Raw genomic sequence first — 27,026 nt, forward strand, 5'->3', positions numbered from 1 at the left:
CTGAGCCAGCGTTCCCCAGGTTACTCTTCAGTCACCTGGAGCACCTGGCCTATAGGCCACTCCCTCAAGTCCTCCCTGGGCCTCGAGGCCAGAGAAAGGGCCAGCATCCTCATGCTCCTCCCAGGCGTCCGCTCCTCATCCCGCCCCCGTCTCGAGGCCATTTTTCAGCACCCTCTCGCCCTGGCTCCGCCCCCTCTAGCTCCCCAACGTCCTCGGCGTCGGGCTCGAGCCTGCGCATGCGCGTGCGCCCTGTAGCCGAAGTCGGGGCATGAGAGCGGCGGGCGGTACAGCCAATAGGAGGCGGCGCTGGCTAGCGGTTGGGAGGCGGGGCCTGCGCGGGTGTTAGGTTAGAGCGAGGCGTGACCTAGTTGACAGGCTCTGAGGTGCTGCTGTGGCGGCGTCCGCAGGGCTGAAGCGGGTGGGAGCCAAAGCCGAGAGCGGAAAGTGACAATTGGAGAACGGCGAGCGGCGCGGGACGCGGAGCCTCTTTCACTTTTTCCCTCCCGAGTGCCCCCTCCCACCCCTCCCACTCCATACACACCCTGTTTGCCCGTGAGCCTGGGGAACTTGCAGCTTAAAGCCAGCCACCCCCACAGCAACATGTACCCCAGCAACAAGAAGAAAAAGGTGTGGAGAGAGGAGAAAGGTAACCGGCTTGTCGAGTCCTGGGGGTGCGGGGGGTGGGAGTGGGGTGGCGGCGGGGGTCGGGGTTGTGTGTGCCGCGGCGCCCTCCGCCCGAGCTCCCGCCACGCGCCAGCCTGGCCAGTGCCGCCTCCCTCAGGCGTCGTGTGTACACACGCGCCTGCACACCGGCGTGCACGCGCCGCCCCCGGGCACCTGCAGCTCGCTCACGTGTGGGCGCACGCCCCTCTCTGCCGGCCGCCGCGACCGGTCACCTTCTCCCCAGGCTGGGTTGCCTTTGCCTCACTCGCAGCGTGGACTCGCGCGCGGCATGCCCAGGGCTCAGCATATCTTCCTCAGATCCCCCACCCCTTCTCCAGACCCCTGTTGGGACTTTGGTATTCCTGGCCGGGGTGTCCCACGGACCTGTACGTGCCCGCTGGTGGACACGCCCGCTGCAGCTGCTGCTGCGCCTCAGCGCCCCGCCGGCCCTCTTCCATTCTTCGACTCTGTCTGGTCCCCTACTCTCTCAGCTGGCAGTGTCCCCACCTTCGAGTGTTTACCCCTTCTCTAGGTCCTCTACTTCTGTGCCGCAGCGTGACTTTTGAAACCTGGAACTCTAAGGGAAACCTAAAACGAGCGTCTTGTCTGTGAGGATAGGTGCCTTCAGAGAAGTCTGAATGGGCTTTTTCTCTCTGCAGTGTTTCTCAATATTCCATCCCCATTCATAGTCTGAAGTTGTTCAGAGTAAGAATTGTGAGACTGATGTCACTGTCTGAATCCTGAATTTTGTGCATATCAAGGCTCATCCAAATCAGCTAGATTGACAGTGAAACAGATTTCTATAAGACAGAATTTGTGCTCTCCAACCTTCTTTTCTCTTTCCCTCTGTTTCTCTCTGGCATCATATATAATGTTCTAAGGTAAAACTTGAGTCTGGAGTTTTTTCTTCTTTTTGCACCTCTTTATTGTTTATCGTTTTACAGAAATGTAGCAAAAGTACTTGCATGGCTACTGCTAAGATACACTAAACCTATGTATGCAGTGAGGTCTAGTGAAGGTGGTGGAAATCTCTCCAAAGTATCCCTCCCATCTTCTTTATAGAAGAATAAAGGGGTGACTAGATTGAAAGTTGATTTCTTTGATAATATTAGCTCCTTAAAACCTGTAGATTTTTCTTGCAAGTCCTGGCCTTTGTAAACACATAGGCAAACAGTGGACAAGAAAGGGAATGAATGTGGAAAAAGAATCCTCTCTATAGGGCCTACTTCAAACAATGCACAAGGAAAGGGATGAAAAAGAATAAAAAAAAATTAGTAACTCGGAAAATTTAAAATAACAACTGAACAACCAATGAAAATGGTGTTTAAAACATTGAAAGATTAGCTTCTATATCATTTAATTATGTTTTAATGATTATGAGCATATATAGAACTAAAAATTCTGGTGTCTCAAATGCTGTTGAGAATAATAGCCTGATATATAAAGTAGTGTAAAATGATTTTGCTTTGTTTTGCAATCGGAGTTATTTTAGTTTCAACATACTGTCAACAAAGATTTACTTGCAAGCATTGAAAACTCAAGCCCTTTTTTATTGATGGTCTTGAATTTTTATTTTCTATTATTGATAATAAGGCACAATAGTGGGAGACATGGAGATTGTTTTCAATACATGAATCATTTAGTGATTACTAAAGAACTCTTTTTTCTGTTGTAAAAGATAATGCCCTAAAGTAACAATGATGGTTCCTTTTTTTAATGTCTACAAGTTGAACTATGCCAAACAGGCATTTTTAGAATATTTAATGTCTTAATTCTTTTTCTTCTTTTGCTTCTAATTCTGGGGGAAAATGTAACCAAATTAATATTTTCTAAATAAAGAAGTGAATGCACAATTAAAGAAGGCATTTAACAAAATGAATTTCTCTTGTCCAAAACTAACTTATTTTTGCATGAAGTTTAATGTTTAAAGGAAAAAGTTATTGAGACTTGAAGACTTTAGTATGTGTCTCAGTGTCTTATCAAGGTGTCTATTTTTGGAATAGTTAATATTTTATATATTTTATATATATATATATACACACACACACACACACATATATATATATCTTCATCAAGGAGCTAAGGATTTCCAGTACAGTAGTATTAAATAAACTGGTGGATGAATGACCTTTTTCCTTTTATTACAATGGAGAGGATGGTGTATTTTTACAGCTGTTATTTAAATCTAAAGGAACGCTAACCCACCTCATTGAAATGTCAAGGCATCGTATAAACATATTTTAACTAACTCAGTATACCATCTAATAAGTAGGTCTGACTACTTGCATGCTTAGTTCACAAAGAAAGGATTCATTGCAAAGGTGAAGCATTCTTTAAGGAAAAGTTTTGTGTAATACCGGAGAAACTGTGTAGTATACGTATGTGGTCCCCCCAGTAAGTTTCATTATTTGAACAAATAACTAAGGAGTTCTCAAGTCCACATGTGTTAAATAGATGTTATTGATCTAATATTTTGAGTGTTAATTCAAAACCAGTTAATGTGTATTATCATTTCAAGTACTGAAACTTAAATTATCTCATTGTTTTATCTTAATGCCTTATTATTGATCTTGTTTTGTTTTGAGTGTCCACACTTAAACTTTTAAATAAAGGGAATGAAAGAGGCCAGGTTGCATTTCCATATGTACCTTCTGACATATACTAAAACTGTAGTTGCTTCATATATTTCAACATGATCAATGATATTCAATATTTCCATATTAGTCATCTGAGCTTTTTAAGTAGTGCTTTGGTAAGTGCTAGACATCTTTTATCCTCCTTGGTGTGATTATTCCAAACTTCAAGTTTCCTATTCCATCAAGATCCCATCCTCCTATGTGAACAGATGACATTGCCTTTTAATTCATGGAGAAAATACATGTCATGTAACATGAACAGCCCTAACATCTTCCTCCATATTCTTTATTTGTCTGTATCTTTACATGTGCTTTGCTATTTCAGCTTTGTTTCCATCTCAGAGGAAGCACTCTTCTTCTTTGTTTCTAACCTCTCTGCTTGTGCTATTTATCTCATCTCCTGAATTCTTTGAGATCTTGTGCTATTATTTATTCCCTTTCAGGGGTGTGATCAAACAATATGGTAAATGTTTAAATAAAAAAAAAATATTGCACTAAAAGACACATTGCTATTAATTCCCCTCAAATACTCTCGCTTGCTTTGAACACACTTATCCCATCGTTCTTGCCACTTTCTGAAGCAGTTCTGGAAGTCCTCTTTCATGAGTGTCTTCAGTTGCACTGTCATGTCTGCCTTGATGTCCTGAATCCTTTTGACTTTGGGGAAGAGCCAGAAGTTGCACAGCGCCATGTCCTGAATCCTTTTGACTTTGGGGAAGAGCCAGAAGTTGCACAGCGCCAGACCCGGTGAATAAGGTAAATGAGGACACACTGTAATTTTGTTGTTGTTGTTGTTGTTGTTGTTGATGGAAATTGCCATATACCAGGAGTGATGTGTGACATGGAACATTGTTGTGATGGAGGATGATTTATGGCACACTTTAAGATACACCTTCTCTGAACCGTAGCTCACACCCAACTGACTGCGCTGAACAAGTTGAAACTTGTCACACACTATGTGAGGTTCGACGCTTGCTTCCCGTGTTAAGGATCCCTGTCTTTCCATTGGATGGCACTTGGCAGCAGCATTCACCGTATTTTGTGATCACAACGGAGAGGCTCTGTGTCACACATCGTTTCTGGTACTGCAATTTCTGTCAAACAGAAACATTATGGTGTGTTCTCATCCACATTATTCACTAGATCTGGCTCTGTGCGACTTCTGACTCTTTCCCAAAGTCAAAATGACCATGAAAGGTAAACATTTTGAATGGATTCAGGACCTCGAGGCAGCCAAGACAGTCCAACTAAAGACACTCATGAAAGAGGATTTCCAGAACTGCTTCAGAAAGTGTCAAGAATGATGGGATAAGTTTGTTCGAAGTGAAGGGAGTACTTTGAGGGGGATTAATGACAATGTGTCTCTTCCTGTAATAATTTTTTTTAAATTTAAACATTCATCATATTTTTTGATCACTTTGTGGGATGTTAGGTTTCTCAGTGTCTTTAGGTCCCTCTCCTCAGCCTATAACAATTCTCAAATCTCTTCTACTCTAAAGTAGTTTTTCTTCCACAGGATTTCACCTTGGAGTTGCTGTTCTCACTTTCTTTTCCTCCGTCTCTCATAGCCTCCTGGATCTCAGTTAAACTCTAATGAAACTAATATTTCTAAAGTCATTCAGTAATAACAATGATGATGGTACTAATATAAAAATAATTACAATTTGAGTTCTTTTTGTGTGTTCAGCACTATTCTAAGTATCTGACATGGGTTATCTCATTTAATTCTCACAACAACCCTATGAGGTAGTGTACTGTAGGGACAAGAGCTTTGGACATGATTTTCCTGGGTTTGAAACCTAGTTGTACTGCTTACTACCTGTGGAACCTTGGGTAAGTTATTTAATCTCTTTATTTTAGTTGCCTTATACGGAAGTTGAGAATAATACCTACGAACCTACCTAAAAGAGAAACTGAGACATAAAGAATTTAAGTAACCTGCGATCACATAGATTTGCATGATTTGGGATTAGAACCCAGACAGTTCTGTTAACCATTTTGCTCTCTTCTCCGTGTTGTTGGTGACTCAGTTGATAAAACCAATGGCTTATTAATTTTTGTTCTTCTGGATCTTTGTGTGGCAATTGATAATATTTCTCCTCTTCTACTTATTAAAACTCTTTTCTCTGCTGGTTTCCACATCACTGGTGGTTTAATTCACCTTGTACCCCCAGTGGCATCTAAGCTTTATTTCATTTTTTCCTTCTTCATGTCCACTCTGTAAATGTTGTTTTTTGAGGTATGCTCCCTCCCTTACCCTTTCCTATGAACTTGCTATAGTACAGTAAGTTTAGGTTATGATTTCCAAAATTCTTAGGCTAGACCTCTCTTCTGAGTCCCTGATTCTTAATTTCAACTTGAATGCCCTGTAGGCATCTGAAATTCAATACGGTGTTGACCTTTGAGTATTGTAGTAGTATTGTGATTTGACTATATCACATCTAGTTAAAATAGCGTTTTTTTTTTTTCTATCTACTAATGTGGCTGAAGAAAAGCCAGTTCTAGGAGTGGGGGAAATGTTGGTTCCCTGTTACTTGTTCACTTGTGCTTACATTAATACTTTCTGCAGTTTGTTTATGTGGAAGAATCTTTAAAAGCGATTATTGTGTGAGGATTAGATTACCTAAAACTAGATACTGTCCTTAAATCCATTCACCTAAACTATATAATGCCTTGTAATATGCTGAAAGAGAATTGGAGAGTGAGAATACGTCCTTTGGTGACAGCTGACATACAGATTGAGTGAGGTTGCCAGTGTCAATTTATGTATTGAATATTAGTAAATCTTAATTCCTTATTTTTTTAGATTAAAAATATGGAAAGAATTTCATACATGTTTTTCTGCTGTATCCTAGTGGATCACTTTATGTACCTTCTGGGATATGCATAATCAACTTTGAATATTAGTGGTCTACTTTATAGAATGAAGGTTAAACTGCTCATCCTAGTATACAAGTTCCTATACATTTTTGTTTTAACTTGTTTCCAGCTACTTTTCACTTGTGTGGCCACTTTCCTTTTCATAGCATATCTTGCAGCTTCATTAAATTATTCATATTTCCTTATCTTTATTTACGTTGCTTTATTAGTCTGAAATAGCCTTACTTATTAAAAATATTTTTATTGAAATATAGCTAATGTACAACACTGTATTAGTTTCAGGTGTACACCAGTTATTCAACTTTTTTATACCTAAAGAAGTGATCACTATGATAAGTCCAACAACCATCTGATACCATACCACACTATTGCAATATTATTGACTATTTTCCCTATGTTGTACGTTATATCCCCAACACTTACTTGTTTTAACCTGTAAATTTCCTCTTCATCTTTTCCTCCCCTTTAAAAAATTTTTCAATTGCAATTGATATTCAATATTATTTTGTATTAGTTTTAGGTGTACAGCAGGGTGATTAGACATGAAACATCCTTCTTACCTCTTCATGACAAAATTCTTCCTATCCTCGGGAGCCAGCATACACATCACATCTTTTGGTGAACTTTTCCTGAAAAGGTAGTACAGTACAGTGGCTATTGGTATATGCTGTAGTTTCTGATTAATGGAGATAACTGACTAGATTTTTAATGGAAGGCTCTCTTTGGACAGACTACTGAACTTTAATGTTCTTTATTTTCCTCTCTATAAAATAGTAAAACTCATACTATCAATTTGCCGAGTTGTTGGAAAGATTATTTTAATAAAATTATACATTTGAAGTACCTGGCACACAGTTCTTTATAAATGACACCAACTATTATCAATGCTAAGATGCATTCAAAAAATTTTTAATTTTGTAATCAACATGTACATTTAAAGTATTGTTTAATCACTTCCACAAAGGTATTATTAAATTGAAAGTGCTCTTTTATTGTTGATGGCATCTTCAAATTAAGGAACTATCTTGGCTGCCTTTCTTGTGCTCTTAGCATTTGTACATACGTGTCTTAGGATTTTGGATTTTATTTATGTAGCTGTCATATTCATTTCCTCTTTTGTCTTGTGAACTTCTCAAGGTTAAGGATCTCCTTTGTACTTGCAGTGTATAAACATAGCACCTGACACACAGTAGACTATCAGTAGATATTGATTGAAAGAGTTTCCTTTTTTCTTCCCTGCTTATATGGCATTAATCTGACACCTTTTATAGAGTCATTAGAATTGCATTTTGCTGTTTCTCAAGCCCACACTGATTTTTTGTGTGCTTTAACGTAGTTAATATTTAAATTATAAAATAATTCTTGAACTTAAAAGTTAAATACAAATGGAGATTCTGCTTTTATTTTGCAAGAACGTTTACTGAAGATGACCTTAGAGGAGAGACGCAAAGAATACATAAGGGACTATGTTCCCCTGAACACCATCCTATCATGGAAGGAGGAGGTGAAGGGCAAGAGCCAAAATGATGGTAAGTTTCTCAGAACATTTTTCAGATAGATATTGTGGCCATTTTTTATGACTTCTGTGGGACAATTTTTGACAAAAATTAATAACTGTCAGTCAATAAAGAGGTGACAGTTTTAGTATTTGAAATAATTGCTTGGTTATTTGTTTTTAGCAATTTATTGAATTATTTAAACTTAGAAACTACTATTAACATAAGTTGTGTTCTGAAATATTCCACATTTATATTATGGTACTCTTTATAGGTACTTTTTAAAAACTTTTGCAGTAGTTCTTGGAGCAAATGATATTAGGTATTGCTGTTTTGGTGGTGTGGCCCTTTGAGTTTGTTTTGATTAAGTTTATTTACATAAGGTTTCTTCATGTTTAAGGATTGGATACTGTTGAAAGACAGTGTATAAGGAAGAATAGAGAAAAACCAAATAATATTTCACCAAATAATTTTAGAGAAAAGTATATGTTTTGTGTAGTGTGGTATTATGCCTACATATAAAGTATTTATATGACAAATTTACTTTCTCTCGATGTCTTTATGATTTGATGAGAGTCTAGATTATTTGAGGGAAAATATATGTGTTAAAATATAAATGAAAATTTAAGTATTACAAAGTTTCATGGAAAAAATTCTAAACAACATAATAGATTTAATGTATGTTTGATATGCTCATCTCTGAATTAACAGCCATTGGTGTTAATGGTCTGGATGTGAAACTTAGAAGAAACAGGATGCTTTTTAGGATACTTAACAGTTGGGAAAGAAGAGTAACTTTATGAAAGGGACTTGGAACATGCTGATATCACAGGTTGTGGTCTGAATTGGACAGTATGCTATCGCCCAGAACAAGAAGACTAGCATGAAATTCCTAGGACAAAATCTGTGGGAAACAGCAGTGAGATTAAGCTTTGGTATCTGTGAAGAGAACACATTAACCTCAGAGTCTGGGCTTTAGACAGAATTTTGTTTTATCTAAGAAGACAAATTGTGGCTTCTTTTAGATCTTAGTCTGGTGGAAACGTGTGACCTTGGGCAAGTAGGTTAGTGGGTCTACCCCATGTTCTAATGGGGTCATTGGACAAGCTGATTGGGATATACACATCTGACCTGCTGGCTTTGTGTCTTCAGTAAAGTTATTTTAAATACTTTAGTTTAAAATAACTACAAGCTATTTTAATAATGGTCTACTTAAGACATCATTGAAAGAGTTGGTAGTGCTGTGTAATGAAAAGAATACAGAGCTAGAGATCAAAAGGACATAATTCTGGGCCTTGTCTGACCTATGGCCATGTGCTCCTTAATATTTGGTTTTCAGTTAATTCTTTTGTTTATAAGAAACTGGTGTTGACTACTTCAGCTTTTTTTTTTTTTTTTCTTAATGCTAGTAATTCTCTTTTTCCAGTGCTACATTCATCTTACTTTTTTTCTCGGTTGCAGTTTTAGCCTTGCAGTTTTAGCCGGTCAGTTTTCTAAGGATGCAGTATATGATGTTCTTTTTTAGAAAAAAATTTGCTTCCTGAGATAGAGGTGGATTCCTGTCGCTGCCATGACAATTGACACAACAGTAGTGATACCCAGGCTGCATTGCCCAATGTTGGGTTGTCTCACATCTGTGTAGAGGCTTGGCCTTTATGTTGGCTGCTTCTACTTGAACGTTCAGCATCTAACAGTGTACAGTTGAACTGGGTTGTTAGACAACTCAATTTTGGATGTTTTTGTAGATACTACACACCAAAATGTGTCCCCCCAATCAGAAAAGATAACATTGTATAACATCTGACATTGTTATTCCCTATCAAGATCCTATGTATTTAATCCTGTCTCCCAAAATGAGCTTTATAAGTGGTTTACAACTGCTCTGTGTATTTCAGTTTTTCCTTCTTGCTTTTTGAATGTGAAAGGTCTTCATGAGGAACTAGGTGATGTGATCAAAATTGTATTTCTGTTAATGTTTTATTCTTTTCTACTGGTGTTACTTGCTCCTCTCTGTTGTGATCTAGAAATTGGGTACAGGCTTCTTTTTTCATGAAACAGAATGGCTCATTCTACAAATAATAACTGTTAATTTTTTGGCATAATATATCTTTCATAAGTATTTTCTTCCAATGTTACTCATCCAGGATTAGTTACAATAATATACTGGTCAAGAGAGTTTTAGTGTTTTAGCAGTTTGAAAGGTCTTTTAAAAATAAAAATTAAAAAATCATAAAGGACAACTGTAAATAAATATATATTTGTATATTTTATTTTGAAATGTTTAAGCTTATGAACTGCTTATAAATGTATATATAAGTATTGATATTTATAATAGTTTTAATTTTTTAAGTATGAGATTTCAAATTAAGTTCTAAGAAAAGATAATTTGTAATTCTTTGTCACATAGTTTCTGATTTGTAGGAAATGAACAGTATTAATTGGACTAGCACAATATACCGTTAATAATTTATTTTTATTATTATCTTTGTTTTCATAGAATGTCATTGATCTTGATATCCATGATTACATGGAAAATTCTCAAGCTATTGTTTTTAAATATTTTTCTTACTTTTCTCAGTTTTCTTTTACTTTAATTAAATTCTTCTTTTTATAAATGTAGTAGAAAGTTTAAGAGGGGAGTGGCCGAATGTATTTGTCATAATTTTGATTTTAAATTGACCTAACAAAAGGAAACCAACAATTGCCAAAGAATATAAAATCAGTGTTTCTATAGAAAGGAGGAAGCCAGTAGATAATATTTTTACTTTGATTTACTACTTTGGTAGTATTGGAAAGCTGTGGATCAGAAGTGGAAAAAAATGGTAGATGATTACCAAGAAAAAAATCCATTTGCTTATTCATATTCATATTTATCAAATACTATTAGTAAATCTCTAGAATTATATGCTTCTACTTACTTCTTCCTCTGTATTAATAATTATGTAATAATTATGTTTCATTTGTTAGTTGCTCTGTTGTAGAATTTAAAAATGCTTATCTCTCTTATTATACTGTCTCTAGTACCTGGAATTGTGCCTTATGTAGGTGGGCTCAATCAGTATATTAAATAAGAATGCCTCGGAGATTAACAGTCTACACAGGACAGTTCTTTTAAAAAATTTTTTTTTCAAACTTAAAGCTGAACATTTAGAAACATATAAAAATAGAGAGTATGATGAACCTTTATGCACCTATTACTCAATTTCAACAGTCAATACATGGCCAATTTTATTTTATCTATACCAGAGCTCCCTGCACCTTTCTCCCAGACTATTTTGAAGCAATTCCTGTATATCATATCAATTTTATATGTAAGTATATGTAAATATGCATATGTATGTATCTTTAAAACAGCATATGTTGTTTTAATGTAACCATAATACTATCATCAAACACAAATTAACAATTTTTTAATACAATTAAATATCCAGTTAGGATTCACATTTCCCATATTGTCATAAAAGGTTTTCCTTTTTTGTACAGTTGGTTTGCTTGAGTCAAGATCTAAACAAGGTCCACATATTGTTTTTAATTGTTATATTATCTAAGTCTCTTTTAATCTGTAGTTTTTTTCTCTGCCCTTTTCCCCATTTTGTAATTTTACTTTATGCATAAAGTAGATAATTGTCTTACTGAGTAGTTCACATTTTGCTGACTGTCTCTCTGGGGTGTCATTTAACACATTCCTCTATCACCTATGGTTCTTATGAGCTGGTAGTTAAATTCAGAGGCTTGATCAGACTTGGGTTTATGTTTTTTTGAAAGAATACTTTATAGACTATTGTACATTCTTTTGCATAATATCAGAGGATTACTGATGAAACAAGTACCAAATTATAGATAATAAATATAGTTCAACAAAAGTTCATATGCCTGGCCATATATACATGCCACAACAGAAGATATATGTGCTTTTGGAGGATTGGAAATATTGAGGTTTAATTTGGTCTGTCTCTAGGGTAAACCATGGATTCAGATTGCTGGTTGTTCCCTAGAGATTGTACTCTTACACAAGTACACATATACTCAGTGTTCTAAGAATCCAGACTACCCCAACATGTAGGGGGTTCTGTCATCAAATTTAGATTTGAGATTGTGTTTGCCATATGAAAATAACAGAGTTAGAGATTTTCCAAATTTTATAATTCTCTTGTATTCGTGATTCTGTTTGAATAAAAAGCTTTATTTTTTTGGTCTTGTAAGTTGAGGCTTGATGTTAAATACCCATCAGATATAATAATGGGAATGACTTCCATTATTTTGATTTATGTATCTCCATGTTAACTCTGGGAATGCAAAAGTTTTGGGATTAAACATGTCTGGCATCAAATTCCAATTCTGCTATTATATACCCTAGTCAAAGAACCTGTAATCTCCCTATCTTGTCTCTTTATATGTTAGTTACCACACAGGGGCTGTTTATTTCTCCTCCCTAAGGTTGCGGTGAAAATTAATTGAGAGAGGATATCAATGGGCCTGGATAACTCCAAAGCTCTTATTCCAGAATGCACCTTCCTCTTGCATGAAACATCTTATGACTCTGTATTTACTACTCCTACTCTTATTTATCCTCTTAGCCAATGTATATAATATAAGATACATTTTTTTCTGTATGCTTGTACATGTACAGCTTGAATTTGTACTGTTTGCTTTAGAAGGTAGGAACTGCCTGTGACTGCTTTAGTAGTTTTGGTAAGCATGCTAAATACAGTTACAACTGATCAAGGAGGATTTTTTTAAAGACAATTTGTGTCTTTCACAAATAATACAAAAATAATATATACTCTGTAGTCGCTGAATTCTTCCTCTTATTCAGGTGATATGTGGCTGGACAGAGACAAAAATGTTTACCTGGCAGTTTACTAGACACATATGCTTATCTCATTTAAAGTAACTAGTTCAAATGTCTAGTAACATGACTTGGTCCGTAAGTGTTTTTAAAATCTGTTTAACCATTAAGAGTGTACAATTCAGTGGCTTTAAGTACATTTAGAATGTTGTACAACCATCACCAGTCTCATTTCCAAAAGTTTTTCTTTTCCTAAATAGAAACTCTGTACCCATTAAATAATAACTTCCCATTCTCTCCTCTCACCCAGCTTCTGGTAATATCTATTTTATTTTCTGTCTCCATAAATTTGCCTGTTCTAGATGTCATATAAGAAGAACCACACAATACTTTTCCTTTATCTTTGGCTTATTTCACTGAGCATACTGCTTTCTAGGTTCATCCATATGGTAGCATGTTTCAGAATTTCATTCTTTTTTAAGGTTGGATAATATTCCACTGACACACACACACACACACACACACACACACACACCACATTTTGTTTATTCATCTATAAAGACGATGGGATTGTTTCCATTTTTTGGCTGTTGTGAATATTGCTGCTGTGAAAATCTGTTTGAGTCTTTGTTTTCATTTCTTTTGACTGTATACTAGGAGTGCAATTGCTGGACCGTATGTATGGCAATTCTATGTTTAACTATTTGAGGAATCACAAAACTTTTCCACAGTGGCTGTATAATTTTATTCCCCATCTGCAGTGCATAGGGGTTCCTCCACATTCTTCACAATGCTTCTTATTTTCTGTTTTTCCTTTTTTAAAGAAAAAAATAAGAATTTCTCACAGCAATATTTTGTAGTTTTCAGTGTACAAATCTTTCACCTTCTTGGTTAAGTTTATTACTAAGTATTTTATTCTTTTTCATGCTATTATAAATGGAATTATTTTTTAAATGTCCTTATTGATTGTTCATTGCTAATATATAGAAATACAACTGATCTTTGTCTGTTGATTTTTGTATCATCTACATATATGATCATGTCATCTGTGAACAAAGATAATTTTAGTTCTTCCTTTCAAATACAAAGGTGTACATTCCTTTTAAGCGCCTGTTGACTTCAGTTTGTATTTTGTTGAGGATTTTTGCATAGTTATTCATAAAGGGATATTGGTCTGTAGTTTTGTTGTACAGGCATACCTCGTTTTATTGCACTTCACTTTATCATGCTTTACAGATGTTGCAGTTTTTTCTTTTACAAATTGAAGGCATGACCCTCCACCAGCAAAAAGATTACAACTTTATTGTGATACTTTATTGCGGTGGTCTGAACCCTCGATATCTCCCGAGGTATGTCCATAGTGTCTTTTTCTGGCTTTGGTATTGGATATTGCTGGTTATGTAGAAGGAATTAGTAAGTGTTCCCTCCTCTTCAACTTTTTTGGAAGAGTTGAGAAAGATTAGTCTTAATTCTTTGAATGTTTGGTACAATTCACCAATGATACTTTCTGGTCCTGGGTTTTTTCTTAGTTGGAAGGTTTTTGATTACTGATTCCATCTCTTTACCAACTAGTTATAGGTCTACTCAGATCCTAGGTATTTGTCCATGTCATCTAGATTGTCCAATTTATTGGTGTATAATTGTTCATGGTATTCTTTTATAATCCTTTTTATTATACAAAATAGGTAGTTGTATTCCTACTTTTATTTCTGTTATTAGTAATTTTGGTCTTCACTCTTTTTTTCTTGGTATAGCTAAAGGTTTGTCAATTTTGTTTATCTTCCCAAAAAGCCAGTCCTCAGTTTTAGGATCTATTTAAGTATATATCTTTATAGCTGTATATTTTCCTCTTGACACTGTTTTTGCTGCATGCCTTAAATTTTGATTTTTTTGTTTTTATTTGTCTCTGTATTTTCTGTTTTTGTATTTTTTTGCCCATTGTTTGTTCAAGAATGTGTTGTTTAATTTGTACGTATTTGTTAATATTCTAATTGTCTGTTACTGATTTCTAGTGTCGTTTCATTATGATTAGAAAAGAGTCTTTGTATGATTTCAGTGTTTTTAAATTTATTGACACTTGTTTTGTGGCATAGCATACTGGTTAATGTTCCATGTGCATTTGAGAAAAATGTTATTGTTGGGTACAGTGTTCTCTATATATCTGTTAGGTCTATTTGATTTATAGTGTTCTTCAAGTCCTCTATTTTCTTACTGATCTTCTGTCTTGGTTTTTTTCTTTTTTTTAAGATTTTATTGGAGAATGGAATAGGACTTTATTGGGGGAACAGTGTGTACTTCCAGGACTTTCTTTTTTTCCAAGTCAAGTTGTTGCCCTTTCAGTCTTAGTTGTGGAGGGCGCAGCTCAGCTCCACGTCCAGTTGCTGTTGTTAGTTGCATGGGGCGCAGCGCACCATCCCTTGTGGGAGTCGAACCGGCAACCTTGTGTTTGAGAGGAAGCACTCCAACCAACTGAGCCATCCGGGAGCTCAGCGGCAGCTTAGCTCAAGGTGCCGTGTTCAATCTTAGTTGCAGGGGTTGCTGCCCACCATCCCTTGCAAGACTCAAGGAATTGAACTGGCAACCTTGTGGTTGAGAGCCCAGGCTTCAACCAACAACTGAGCCATCTGGGAGGCAGCTCAGCTCAAGGTGCCGTGTTCAATCTTAGTTGCAGGGGGCGCAGCCCACCATCCCTTGTGGGACTCGAGGAATTGAACCGACAACCTTGTGGTTGAGAGCTCACTGGCCCATGTGGGAATCGAACCGGCAGCCTTCAGAGTTAGGAGCATGGAGCTCTAGCTGCCTGAGCCACTGGGCCAGCCAGATTTATTTTTTTTTATTTATTTTTTTTTAAGACTTCTATTTATTTTTTAAGTGTGTTTTTCCAGGACTCATCAGCTCCAAGTCATGTAGTTGTTTTAATTTAGATGTAGAGGGCGCAGCTCACAGTGGCCATGTGGGGATTAAACCAGCAACCTTATTGTTAAGAGCACGGTGCTCTAACCAACTGAGCTAACCAGCTGCCCCATCTCCGTTTTTATCCATTATTGAAAGTGGGATATTTAAATCTCTTTTACTGTAGAATTATATTTCTCCCTTTAATATTGCTTCATATAATTTGGGGGTCTGTTTAGTGCTTATACAGTCTTAATTGTTTATATCATCTTGATGAATTGACCTTTAACATATAATATCCTTTATCTCTTGTAACAGTTTTTGACTTAAAGTCTATTTTGTCTAACATTAGCTCTCTTTTGGTTACTGTTTGCATGGAATATCTTTTTACTTTTAAACTATTTACATCTTTAGTGAGTTGCTTGTGGATAGTATATAGTTAGATTTTTTTTCTTCCCATTCTGCCAATCTCTGTGTTTTGATTGGAGAATTTAACCATTTATTTTTCAAGTAATTACAGATAAGTAAGAATTTACCTCTGGCATTTTGCTATTTGTTTTCTGTATGTCTTAAAACATTTTTGTCCCTCATTTCATCCATTACTGCCTTCTTTTATGTTTAGTTGATTTTTTTGTTAGTGGCATCCTCCTGCTCACATTCTGCTACTGATGTAACAAATTGCAGGTTAATATATTGTGTGCCCAGTCACAAAGATTTTTTTATGCGTTTGTCTTTTAAATCTCATAATGAAAATAGAAAGTGGAGTTTACAAACCAAAATTACAATAATACTGGCTTTCATATTTGCCCATTTATTTATCTTTATAGGGTCTTTATTTCTTCATATGGCTTCAAGTTACTATCTAGCATTCTTTCATTTCAACCTGAGAGACTCCTATTAGCACTTTTTAGGTCTAATGGTAATGAACTCTGGTAAGCCTTTTGTTTATCTGTGAAGGTGTTTATTTCTCCCTCATTCTGGAAGGACAGTTTTGCTGAATATAGAATTCTCAGCTGACAGTTTTTTTCTTTTAGCCCTTTAAACATATCATCCCATTTCTTTCCCTTCTGGTTTCCAATGTTTTTGATGAGAAATCAGCTGATAATCTTATTAGGGATCCCTTGTACATGATAAGTCACTTCTTTCTTGCTGCTTTGAAGATTCTCTTTGTCTTAGTCCTTCGACTGTTTGATTATATTGTGTCTTGGTCTGAGTTTCTGAATTTATATGACTTGGAGTCTTGTTGAGCTTTTTTGATTTGTAGATTGATGTCCTTCATTAAATTTGGGCATTTTTGTCCATTATTTCTTCAAATTATCTTTCTGCCTTTTTCTCTCCTGAGACTTTTATAAGGCATATGTTAGTTTACTTGATGGCGTCCCTCAAATTCCTTATGCTCTGTTCACTTTATTCTTTTTTCTTTATGTTCTTCAGACTTGATATTTCAATTCTCTTATCTCAAGATTGCTGATTCTTTATTTTGGCTGCTTATTCTGTTGAACCCCTCAAGTGAAGTTTTCATTCTCAGTTATATAGAGCTTTTTAACTCTAGAATGTCTGTTTTATTCTTTTATAATTTCTTTCTACGTTGATCTTCTCATTATGTTCACGCATCTTTTTCTTGATGTTCTTTTGAAGGTGGTTGTCTAAAGGTTATTGTCTAGTAAGTCTGAAATGTCTGGGCCTCTTGTGAGATTATTACTGTCAATTTTGTTTGATTGGGCTGTTTTTTTATTTTGTTGTATGCCTTTTGATATTTTGTTGAAAAGTGGGCATTTGATTGTTGTAATGTGGTAACTCTGGAAATAAAATTCTCCCTCTTCTTCTGTTTTTAACACATTTTTTGCGGGAAACGAGTAAACTCGTCATATCGCCTCTAGTTGGAACCGGCAAAAATTTTGCAAAGTAAATAAATAGAGACATCTTTTTACACTAAAACACTGAAAGTTTCATAGAAAAATATCAAATAGATCGAAAGATATGAATATTTTATGGAAAGTCTAATTTTGGCGAGAAAATGTCAAAAAAGCCCCGCGTTACAATGTGATTTGGCGGGAAAATGCCCGCTTACAAAGTCTTAAAATTGTTGAAGGCTGTAGTAATTCTTTTATTTTGAGACTATTCCAAATTATTTTTGCGTAGACTCATCCTTGTCATGTGTGATAAATAAAATCTCTCTTCCTTTAGCTGGTGTTCAGCTCAGTTTTTTGTTTTACAGGTATTTCCTTAAGAAGTCTCCCAGATTTTTGCAGATTAGCTCTATGCTTGGACACTCCGTCAGTGCTTAGCTAGCCTTCCTCTGAATTGAAGGATCATCTTGAGGTGCAAGCTAAGGTCTCCTCAGATGTGTTCTGAGTACTCATAGGTATTCTGTCTAGACAGGCACATGACTTTCGGAATTCCCCTATATACGTGGCTGCTTTTGAATGTTCTTATTTTCCAAAGAATCTCACCCCATCTTCTCTGGATATTACATGGTCTATTGTATATCCACCCCTAATCTTGCCTCAGTCTGTAATTGAGTCTGTAATTGCCTAACAACTTTTATGAGTGTGCCTGCTAATCTTCCACCTTAGTTTTTAGTTAGGTGAAATAGAGATAAATGCCTTGCATCAGTTTTTCAGGTATCCCCAGATAGGTTAGAACAGACTTACACAGTAATTTGCAAAAAGGTTTGTTCTGCTCCTTCTGGTGCATAGGAAGGACTAAGAACCAGATTGCTGCCACTTCAAGACTGTAGTGGGGAGGAGGTGGGGCAAGGATGAATAAAGATGCTACAACAGTTGCCTGTTGTTTTGAAGATGGGTTTTTTTCTTGATTGGGTGTTTGCTTGATTTCTGCAGACCTTTGACTGTTTTCCAGAATTTCAAAAAGTTGATACAGATAGTTCTTGCGTATTGTTTTTGATGTTTCTGTTGGCAAATGAAAGCTTGGACCTACCTGGTCCACCATTCTGCTTGAACTGTATAATTTCATATGTGAAAACCAACTGTGTTAGTTTGGCTGCAGCAGCTGCTTTAACAAATTAACCCTCGAGTTCATTGGCTTAATCAGATAGTAGTTTATCTAACAGTCCAGAGTGGGTGTTCATAATTGGTGTTGGTGGAGGAGAAGTGGTAGTGAAGGTTGGGTTGGGGGATATGAGTGTGTGTGTGTGTGTGTGTGTGTGTGTGTATGTGCGCACGCGCGCACGCACACATGCATGGAGACATTCAGTTTTCACATAGTTCTTCTGAGATAGAGATGTTGGAGCCTATGCTTTCTTTAACACGTTGCTTCTAAGGTTTCCCTGGAGAACCTTAGGGGGGAGGGGAAAGGGCATGATAGCATCAGAGGTTTTTATGAGCTAGGTCTGGAAATGGTGCATCTGACTTCAACTCACATATCTCAGGCTAGATCTCAGTCACATGGCCACATTTAATCATAAGAGAGGCTGAGAAATGTAATCTAGTTATATGCTCAGGAAGAGGATAAAACTGAAAACTGGTCTTGGTGAATAGCTAATAATTTCTACCATGCCAACCATGCACAGAGCTTCCTTGGATTACCACGTTTTATTGAATGAGCTGTAAGAAGCACCATTATTTTATATTTTACTAAGGAAGGGAGAGAAAACCATACCAATTAAATCATTACACAATGCTTTCTAACCACTCTGATCTCTTTCAATAAATATAAAATAAAATTATTTTAGATCTACTCAGTTATATACTTTATGATATATCATCCTTGAACAAACTTTGGAAGGCAACTATCAGTGACATAAATTGGTTTAGGTCATGTTAAAACTTAGGTCATCTTTGCACTCAAGATTTCAATTCTTCTGAATCATTTTGATCACTTAGAGTTGTTGTGTTTTTCCAAAACATTATTTTTTGTACAGTTGGGAGAGTTGGTGATATAGCACTACTTAAAAATGCACTCTACTTTTGTCTGGGATTTTCTTCTATACCACTGATATCTATTCTGCAAGTTTTAATGTTGGCAAATTCTTGATCTTACCAGATGTTATTAACGAAACATTTTCAACCAATTATTAGGACTCATCTTCTTTCTTTAAATGGTCATTGAATGGATTGTTGCCTAAAATGTCCAGAGGTTGCAGTTGTCTAATTAATGTCATCAGAAATGGTAAATAAGATCTTACGTACATAGGCAATGAAGACTGTCATGACCACCACCTCCCCAGCAGCAACTGTAAATATCTTTAATTGTAAGGCACCTGCCAGTTTCAGAGATGTTAAATTTTTTTTAACGTTACCTTAGAATTGAAGATATATATAGTATGCTTAGTTTGATTTGAAATTCAAGATTTTCTTTTAATGTTTTGGATTTTTTTTCTAGACTACTGAAAATACTATTAGGCTGGTGCAAAAGTAATTGTGGTTTAAAAGGTTAAAAATAATTTCAAAAACTGCAATTACAGTAATACCTCGGTTTTCAAACGTCTCTGTTGATGATCATTTTGGTTTATGAATGCCATAAACCCAGAAATAAATGCTTCAGTTTTCGAACACGCCTCGGAAGTTGAATATGTCACGCGTCTTCCCCTGAGTGCAAGATCCTGAGGCCTAGCTGTTGGCTGTTGAGTCCTGAGCACCCATGCAACACGGAGGTGATATTTGGGCATATTTGGTGACTGTGTGCAATCAATCTGTGTTCATGTCATCTCAGGAGCCCTCTGCCAATCACCCCTTGCTGTGAGAAGTGGATAAAAGCTGCAAAGAGAATCATTAACAGAACAACAATAAAGGTGAAGAAGGAAATTATTTCCAAGCATGAAAGTGGTGTCCGTGTATGTGATCTGGCAACAGAATTTGGTATTGCCAAATCTACAGTTTGTACCATCTTAAAAAATAAAGAAGCCATTCAAGGAGCCAATGTTGCAAGAGGTGTTAAAACACAAGACAAAGAACACAGACAATTGAAGAAGTGGAAAAATTGCTTTTCATATGAATAAATGAAAAACAGTTGGCCGGTGACAGCATTTCTGAGAGCATAATTTGTGAAAAAGCTTTACATTTGCATGCTGACCTCATCAAAAACACCCCTGGAACAAGTGCTGAGAGTGATATTTTCAAGGCAAGTAGAGGGTGATTTTGAAAAGTTTAAGAGGAGAAGTGGCATACACAATGCAGTGAGATATGGTGAAGCTGCCAGTGCCAACAAAGAAGACACCAATCAATTTGTTTTGGAATTTAAAGATTATGTAGAGGCAGAGGGTTTCCTTCCCCAACAAGTTTTCAATTGTGGTGGGATGCATCTTTTGGAAGAAAATGCCAAAGAGGACCTACCTAACAAAGGAGGAAAAATCATTGCCAGGACACAAGCCCATTTTGTGGGACTGCAAGTGGGGATTTTAAGTTGAAGCCTTTGCTAGTCTACCATTCTGAGAACTCCAGCGTATTTAAGAAAAACAGTGTCATAAAAAGTAAATTGCATGTGATGTGGAGGGCAAACAGCAAAGCTTGGGTAACTAGGCAGTTTTTTATTGAGTGGGTTCATGAAGTGTTTGGGCCAAGTGTAAAAAAATACCTCCAAGACAAAAATCTTCCAATGAAGTGCCTGCTTGTTATGGATAATGTTCCAGCTCACCCCCAGGCTTGGAGGATGAGTTGATGGAAGAGTTCAGTTTTATTAACGTAAAGTTTATGCCCCCCAACGCGACTCCTCTCATCCAACCCATGGATCAGCAGGTCATATCTAATTTTAAGAAGCTTTACACCACAGCACTGTTCCAAAGGTGCTTTGAGGTGACCTTGGACACAGAGCTAACCCTCAGAGAGTTCTGGAAGAATCATTTCAATATCCTACATTGCTTATGTTTCATAGACAAAGCATGGAGGGATGTCTCACAGAACAATGAAGTCAGCATGGAAGAAATTGTGGCCAGACGCTGTCCCTGAACGTGTATTTGAAGATGTTGAAGAGGATACTCCTGTTGTTGAGGATATTGTGTCTCTGGGAAAGTCCATGGGCTTGGAAGTGAGCAGTGATGATGTGGAGGAGTCAGTGAGGACCACCAGGCTGAACTCACCACAGAAGAACTTCAGAACATTCTGACGGAGCATCATCAGGCGGCAACTGAGGAATTGTCTTCGGAGGAGGAGGGAAGACAAAGTGTTTCTGCTGCACTTATCAAAGAAATGTGTGCAAAATGGGTTGAAATGCAAATTTTTGTTGAAAACTATCACCCTGATAAAGCTGCTGTAAGTCATGCCATTAACACTTTCAATGATGCTATGTCTCACTTTAGACAAATTTTAAAACATCGGAAAAAGCAAATGTCAATTTAAAAATTTTTAGTGAGGAAAAGATCCAGTGAGTCTAAACCAGGTGTCAGTGGTGTAAAAAAATCAAGGGAAGGAATGGCAGGAGAGGAGTCACCTACAGTGATTATGGAAGAGGACCACAGAACACCTGAACAACAGTCACCTATTGCGATTATTGAAGGGGACCCCCCATCCAAACCATGACTATCATCATTGCAGGTAAGAAAAAATGACATTTTCATTTTTATCATCTACAGTACTGTTTTTACATTGTGTTTATTTATTATTGCTTTTATAGTACAGTCTATTGTGTTTATTGCTTTAATTGTGTATCATATAATGTATCTCTGGTATTAGATAGTAAAAGTCAAGCTAAATCGCTGTTTTAGGGGTTGATTTTAAAGGTCTGGAATGGATTAATCCATTTTGCATTACTTTGTATGGGAAACCGTGCCTCGGTTTTCGAATGTTTCAGAACTTGAATGGTCTTCCGGAACGGATTACATTAGAAAACCGAGGTACCACTGTACTTTTGCACCAACTTAATAGTTATTTGAAGTTAAAATTAATTACATTTTAATTCACCAAGTCCTTTAGTTTGTAAAAAGAGATGAAGTGAGGGATAAGATGGACCAGCTATTTGGAGCATTAGCTTAAAGTTTATGAGAATCTGATTTTAGAACAATATAAGAAAACTTTTAAACACTATTAGTTACTTCTGAATGGAATGGACTCTCTATCACAGCACATTTTTTGTCTTTGGAAGTGTTTAGCAAGGTTCTGGATGAAAATCAGTTAAACATAGTAAAAAAAAACACTTTCTTCACTGGGAGGTAATTGAACAAGATGTTTTCTAACATGTCTTTCTGAATATTGAGATTCTTATTCTAAAATGATTGAATTTTGTGTAAGTGGTCTTCCCTTCTCTGATCTCTGACAGTGTAATTTATCAGTACTTTCTGTTGGTGATTGGAACACTAGTGATTTTTTCTCCTTAACTAAGACAGACAACTAAATGCAGATCACTGTTGTGTTTCTAATTAAGTGATTAAACACACTAAGCCAAGGCATTCTTTGAAACACTAGCACAATGGGAGCCATGGATTCAAGGAATAGTACTTTTTTTCTTTGCAGATTTCACTGCATAATATTGTTACCTGATTTTCCTGGATATACAGGAAAATTCTTATTGTTGGTTCTCTCCGGGTTTAGTTGGTGGAAGAGGCCACTGGGAATTTTATTTTTAATTAGAAAAAAGCCTTATGGAAATGACCCGTCTTCCCTCCCTCTTTATTGTTAACAAAGTACTTGTGGCCAGACTCTTTGGAATTATCTATACTTAAACAGCTAAATAAGGAAACTTCTGGCTTTGTGCTAGTGGCTTAAATGGTCATTACTAGGATTGTCTGCATTACCTTTGGGGAGCAAATTAAATAGATGAAGGGCAACCAACTTTTAGGAAGAGAGATAGACATTGATATGTCTTTTTCTTATTTTCTTCCATGTACCCAAAACTAGATGTTAAGTTATCTGAGATTTACTGAAAAGTGACGTAGTAAACATAACATTCTTGAGTTTAGTTTTGACCAGTTGCTAATTACTCCAGGGTGGGATTTTAAAGACTATTTAATTATGCTCATGGATGCTATACTGGGTAAATTTAAGTTTTTCTTGGTAATGGAAACAATGGGATGAAAACGTCTTTTTTCTAAATAAGGTTGTACTGTTATTCTAAATATGTCATGTATCTCTGTGATAGAGACCATTTTAGATTTCTCTGGTACTATATGAAGTAATTTTTATTTAAAAGTAAACATATAATATAATATCTCAGTGTGCATATGGATTGAATTCTATTACTTTGATGATTAAAAAATTGCTTAAATGCTCTGACATCTGAAATGTGTCTACAAATCAACTTTAACAACTTACTTTGTAATTACTTCTAAAAATGAGTTCTAATTACTTACAAGTTAATAACATGCAACTTTCCTTTAAATGTTGCTTGTATTAATTTAAAAAATTATTTAAAAAAGAATATATTAAAACTAATGAAAAGTCAAATTTTTATTCTAGGCATTAATTTATATTAAGTGTGATATAATGTAAAGGTGTTGGAATCTGCTAGAGTTGGTCACTACTATACACTTAAACGTCTGTATTTTTTGTTGTATTTTTATAAAACAAAGTAATACATTAAATCAGGGTCATTGTGTAAAGCACTCAGAAGATATAAAACATACAGTTAAAAAATGATACTTTCCTCTTCCCTAAATACTGAATTCCAAACAGGCACTATAAATACAGATAACATTTAGGTGATTATCTTTCTAAACCTTTATGCATTTTTTAAATTTTATTTAATGCAGCAATGTGTCAAGCATTGTTCTAAGCACTGACAATTTGGGAATTTCTGTTTACACCTAATAACCCTAGGAAGTAAGCATTAAGTAGGACAAAAGATTAGCTAATTGAATGGTTAACCCAGCCAGTCAGGCATGAGGGTCTGTGCTCTTAATTCTGCTGCCTTTACACTTATAAATACTCTACTATTGTATGTGTACTCATATGTAGTATTTTGTTAATTTTTTAGTACAAACGAACATTACATATACATGGTGCTTTTGGAGCTTTTCCCACTTAAAATTATATTTTGATGTTTCCTTGTTTTTTTTTCTCACAGCTATATGTGTTGCCATAATTTATTTAAATTTATTTACCATAAATTATTTTATCCTTGATGGAAACTATTTTTTTTTCCCGATTGCAAACAAAGTTATGATGTATATGTTTGTAATCCTTGTGTATATTTATAGAGAGATTTCTGTAAAGTAGAATCCTAAAAGTGGAATTATTGTATCACAGGTAGTACATATTTAAAATTTTGGTCAGACTGTCACATCATTCTCCAAAATGGCTGAAATAGTTTATACAGATATCAACATTGTTACGAATACCTGTTTTCTCATAACTCTGCCAACAAAGATACTATTAATCCCTAAAATGTTTGCCAGTGGTATGGGCAAAAACTAGTAACTCTTTGCTGTTGCTATTTTCGTTCAGCCATTTGGGTTTCTTTTGTGAGTTTTATGTGTTCATAACTTCTGCCCATTTTTTTATTGGATTGCCCATTTTGTGTTTTAACTTTGTAAATGTTGTAATACTTTTAAAAAGTCTGTTGTTGAACGGTATGGTGGTTAAGAACACAGATTTGAACCAGACAGCCAGGCTGAATATTGGCTTTGCCACTTCTTTGGGAAAGTTTCTTAATCTCTGTACCTCAGTGTCTTCATTGGAAAACAAGGTTAGTGATGGTATACCTCAAAAGATCATTGAGACAAATAAATTCGTAATTATAAACAACATAGAACAGTGTCTAATCCTTAGTAAGTGATCTCTCAATACTAGCTTTTATAATAATTATTGCTGTTGTCATTTATGCTGTTTTATTAGCAAAATTTAAAATTTTTGGTCACATCTGCTAGTGTTATTTTAATGTCTGTTGCATTTTAGGTTTTACTAAATTAAGACTTCTCATTCTAATATTTATAAGAAAAATGTAGTTTTTTAGTTTCTGCAAAAGGTTCGCTTATTTTTACTTTAGACTTGTTATCTGTATGAAATTTCTTTTTGTGTGATAGGAGGTGGGTGGTGTTAGATTTCCCCCGCAGTGTGTATTAGTTATCCCTAATGATGTTGTCTTAATCATATACTCAAATTTCCATGTATATGGGAATCTGATTTTGGACTCTTCATTCTATTTCATTGATACATTTGTGTTCTGTTTGTCAATTCTTGTGTCACTATGACACTTATAATTACTATAGATAATGTATTTTGATAATTTGGGGAAAATACAGTAATCCTCCTTTTTCAAAATTTTTTGTGTTTATTTTGATACACTTTTTCATACTGATTTTAGATTCTCTATTCATAAAGTTCTATTCATATTCTAATTAATAATTTAATCAAATATCTTTACAATGTTGAATGTTCTTATCGAAGAATATCTCACCAAAAAATTAATAAATATGATGCATACACATGGAGAATCTAAACAGTACTGACAAGCATAAAATGAAAAATACGTCTTTCTCTATGACTCATTCCCTAAAATCTCTAACCACCTGTAATAGTTCATGATGTATGCTCTAGAAAAGTTTGTCTTTATATAAATGTGTATTTAGAACTCTCCTATCGTTTTATACACACAGAATCATGCTCTAATACTGGTTTACTTCATTTATTTTTAAAGGCTTCACAGTCTATCATAGTATGGAAGTATTGTGATTTTATTTAATCACTTCCTTATTGATGGGCATTTTGATCATACCAGTTTTTGTTTTTGTTAATATAACTAATATTTTATAGAATGTCCTTGTATATTTATCTTTGTATTCTTGTATATGTTTATATCATAATAATTTCTAGACGTGGAATTGCTAAGTCAAAAGGTTCAAGGTTTTCATGATAGACGTTTTCAGTTTCCACTTTAAAAATGTTGAATCAACATTATATTCTCCCTTTTAGTGTATGCGAATGCATATTTCCGAACACTTACTCTGGATTTTATCAACTGTTTTATTTTTGCCACTATGATTGTTTTGCTATTTTTAAAATCATGAGTGAGGCTGAACCTATTTTTATAGGTTAATTAGCCATTTGTTTTTCTGTTTAAGCACTTACTGTGGGCCAAGCACTGTTCTAAGTGGGTTGCATGTTAATTTAATGAATATGAATCCTCATATCATTTGCTTTTTAGAAAATGATTTTTTTTCTTATGCACCTCCTAAGAGTTCATTTTACGTTAAATAATTACTTTTAGTTATATGGATTGCAGAGTTTTTTTGTTTCACCTATTGTCTGTTTTTAATGATTGTGTGTATATAAATTTTACCGACAATTTAACATTTTTATGTCGTCAGATGATGTTTTATAATTTTCTTAATCTTGCCAGTTTTGGTCAGGCTTGTTGCTAGATATTTATTTAAAAAATAAACATAGATTTCAAAAAATTATGAATGAAATCTTTATTCCTATTTGATTTTCTAACTGCTTATTGGTGAGGTATAGGAAGTGTTGATTTTTGAGTACTAAACTGGAATTTTGTTATTATACGTAGTCTTTTAAGAGATACTCTTGGATTATCTAGATAGACATTAAAGCCTTCTGCAAGGGATGTGCTTATAGCTTCTTAATATTTGTACCTCTTCTTATTTCTTTTTCTTTTGCTTTGACTGAGCTTACCAGTACAGTTAATTAATAGTGCTCAAAGCAGGCATTTTGTTTTATTCTTGACTTTAATGAAATTTGTTTTTAGGATACTATTAGTATTAATAGGATAGTAATCTCATCTTTAAGGGCACTTATTTTGAGGAAAGTAGTTTACCTAGTAAAT

General features: G+C 35.4%; 1 protein-coding gene across 6 annotated transcripts in view; it reads left to right on the forward strand.

The window, feature by feature from the left end:
* Positions 1–314: 314 nt before the first annotated feature.
* Positions 315–27,026, forward strand: part of MACROD2 (mono-ADP ribosylhydrolase 2) — a 2,124,656-nt gene continuing 2,097,944 nt past the window's right edge. For 3 of the 6 annotated variants that reach the window (XM_074317442.2, XM_074317444.2, XM_088789269.1), the window contains exons 1-2: positions 316–646; positions 7,592–7,708. In XM_074317442.2, the coding sequence (XP_074173543.2) occupies positions 601–646; positions 7,592–7,708 (163 nt within the window). In that variant the 5' untranslated portion in view covers positions 316–600. Of the gene's footprint in view, positions 647–7,591; positions 7,709–27,026 lie in introns of all 6 variants that reach the window. The other 3 variants (XM_074317443.2, XM_088789270.1, XM_019752053.3) reach the window with 2 other exon arrangements.

The sequence above is a fragment of the Rhinolophus sinicus genome, chromosome 13 (genome assembly GCF_057876585.1).
Source record: "Rhinolophus sinicus isolate RSI-liver-muscle chromosome 13, RSI-T2T, whole genome shotgun sequence".
NCBI classification, from domain to species: domain Eukaryota; kingdom Metazoa; phylum Chordata; class Mammalia; order Chiroptera; family Rhinolophidae; genus Rhinolophus; species Rhinolophus sinicus.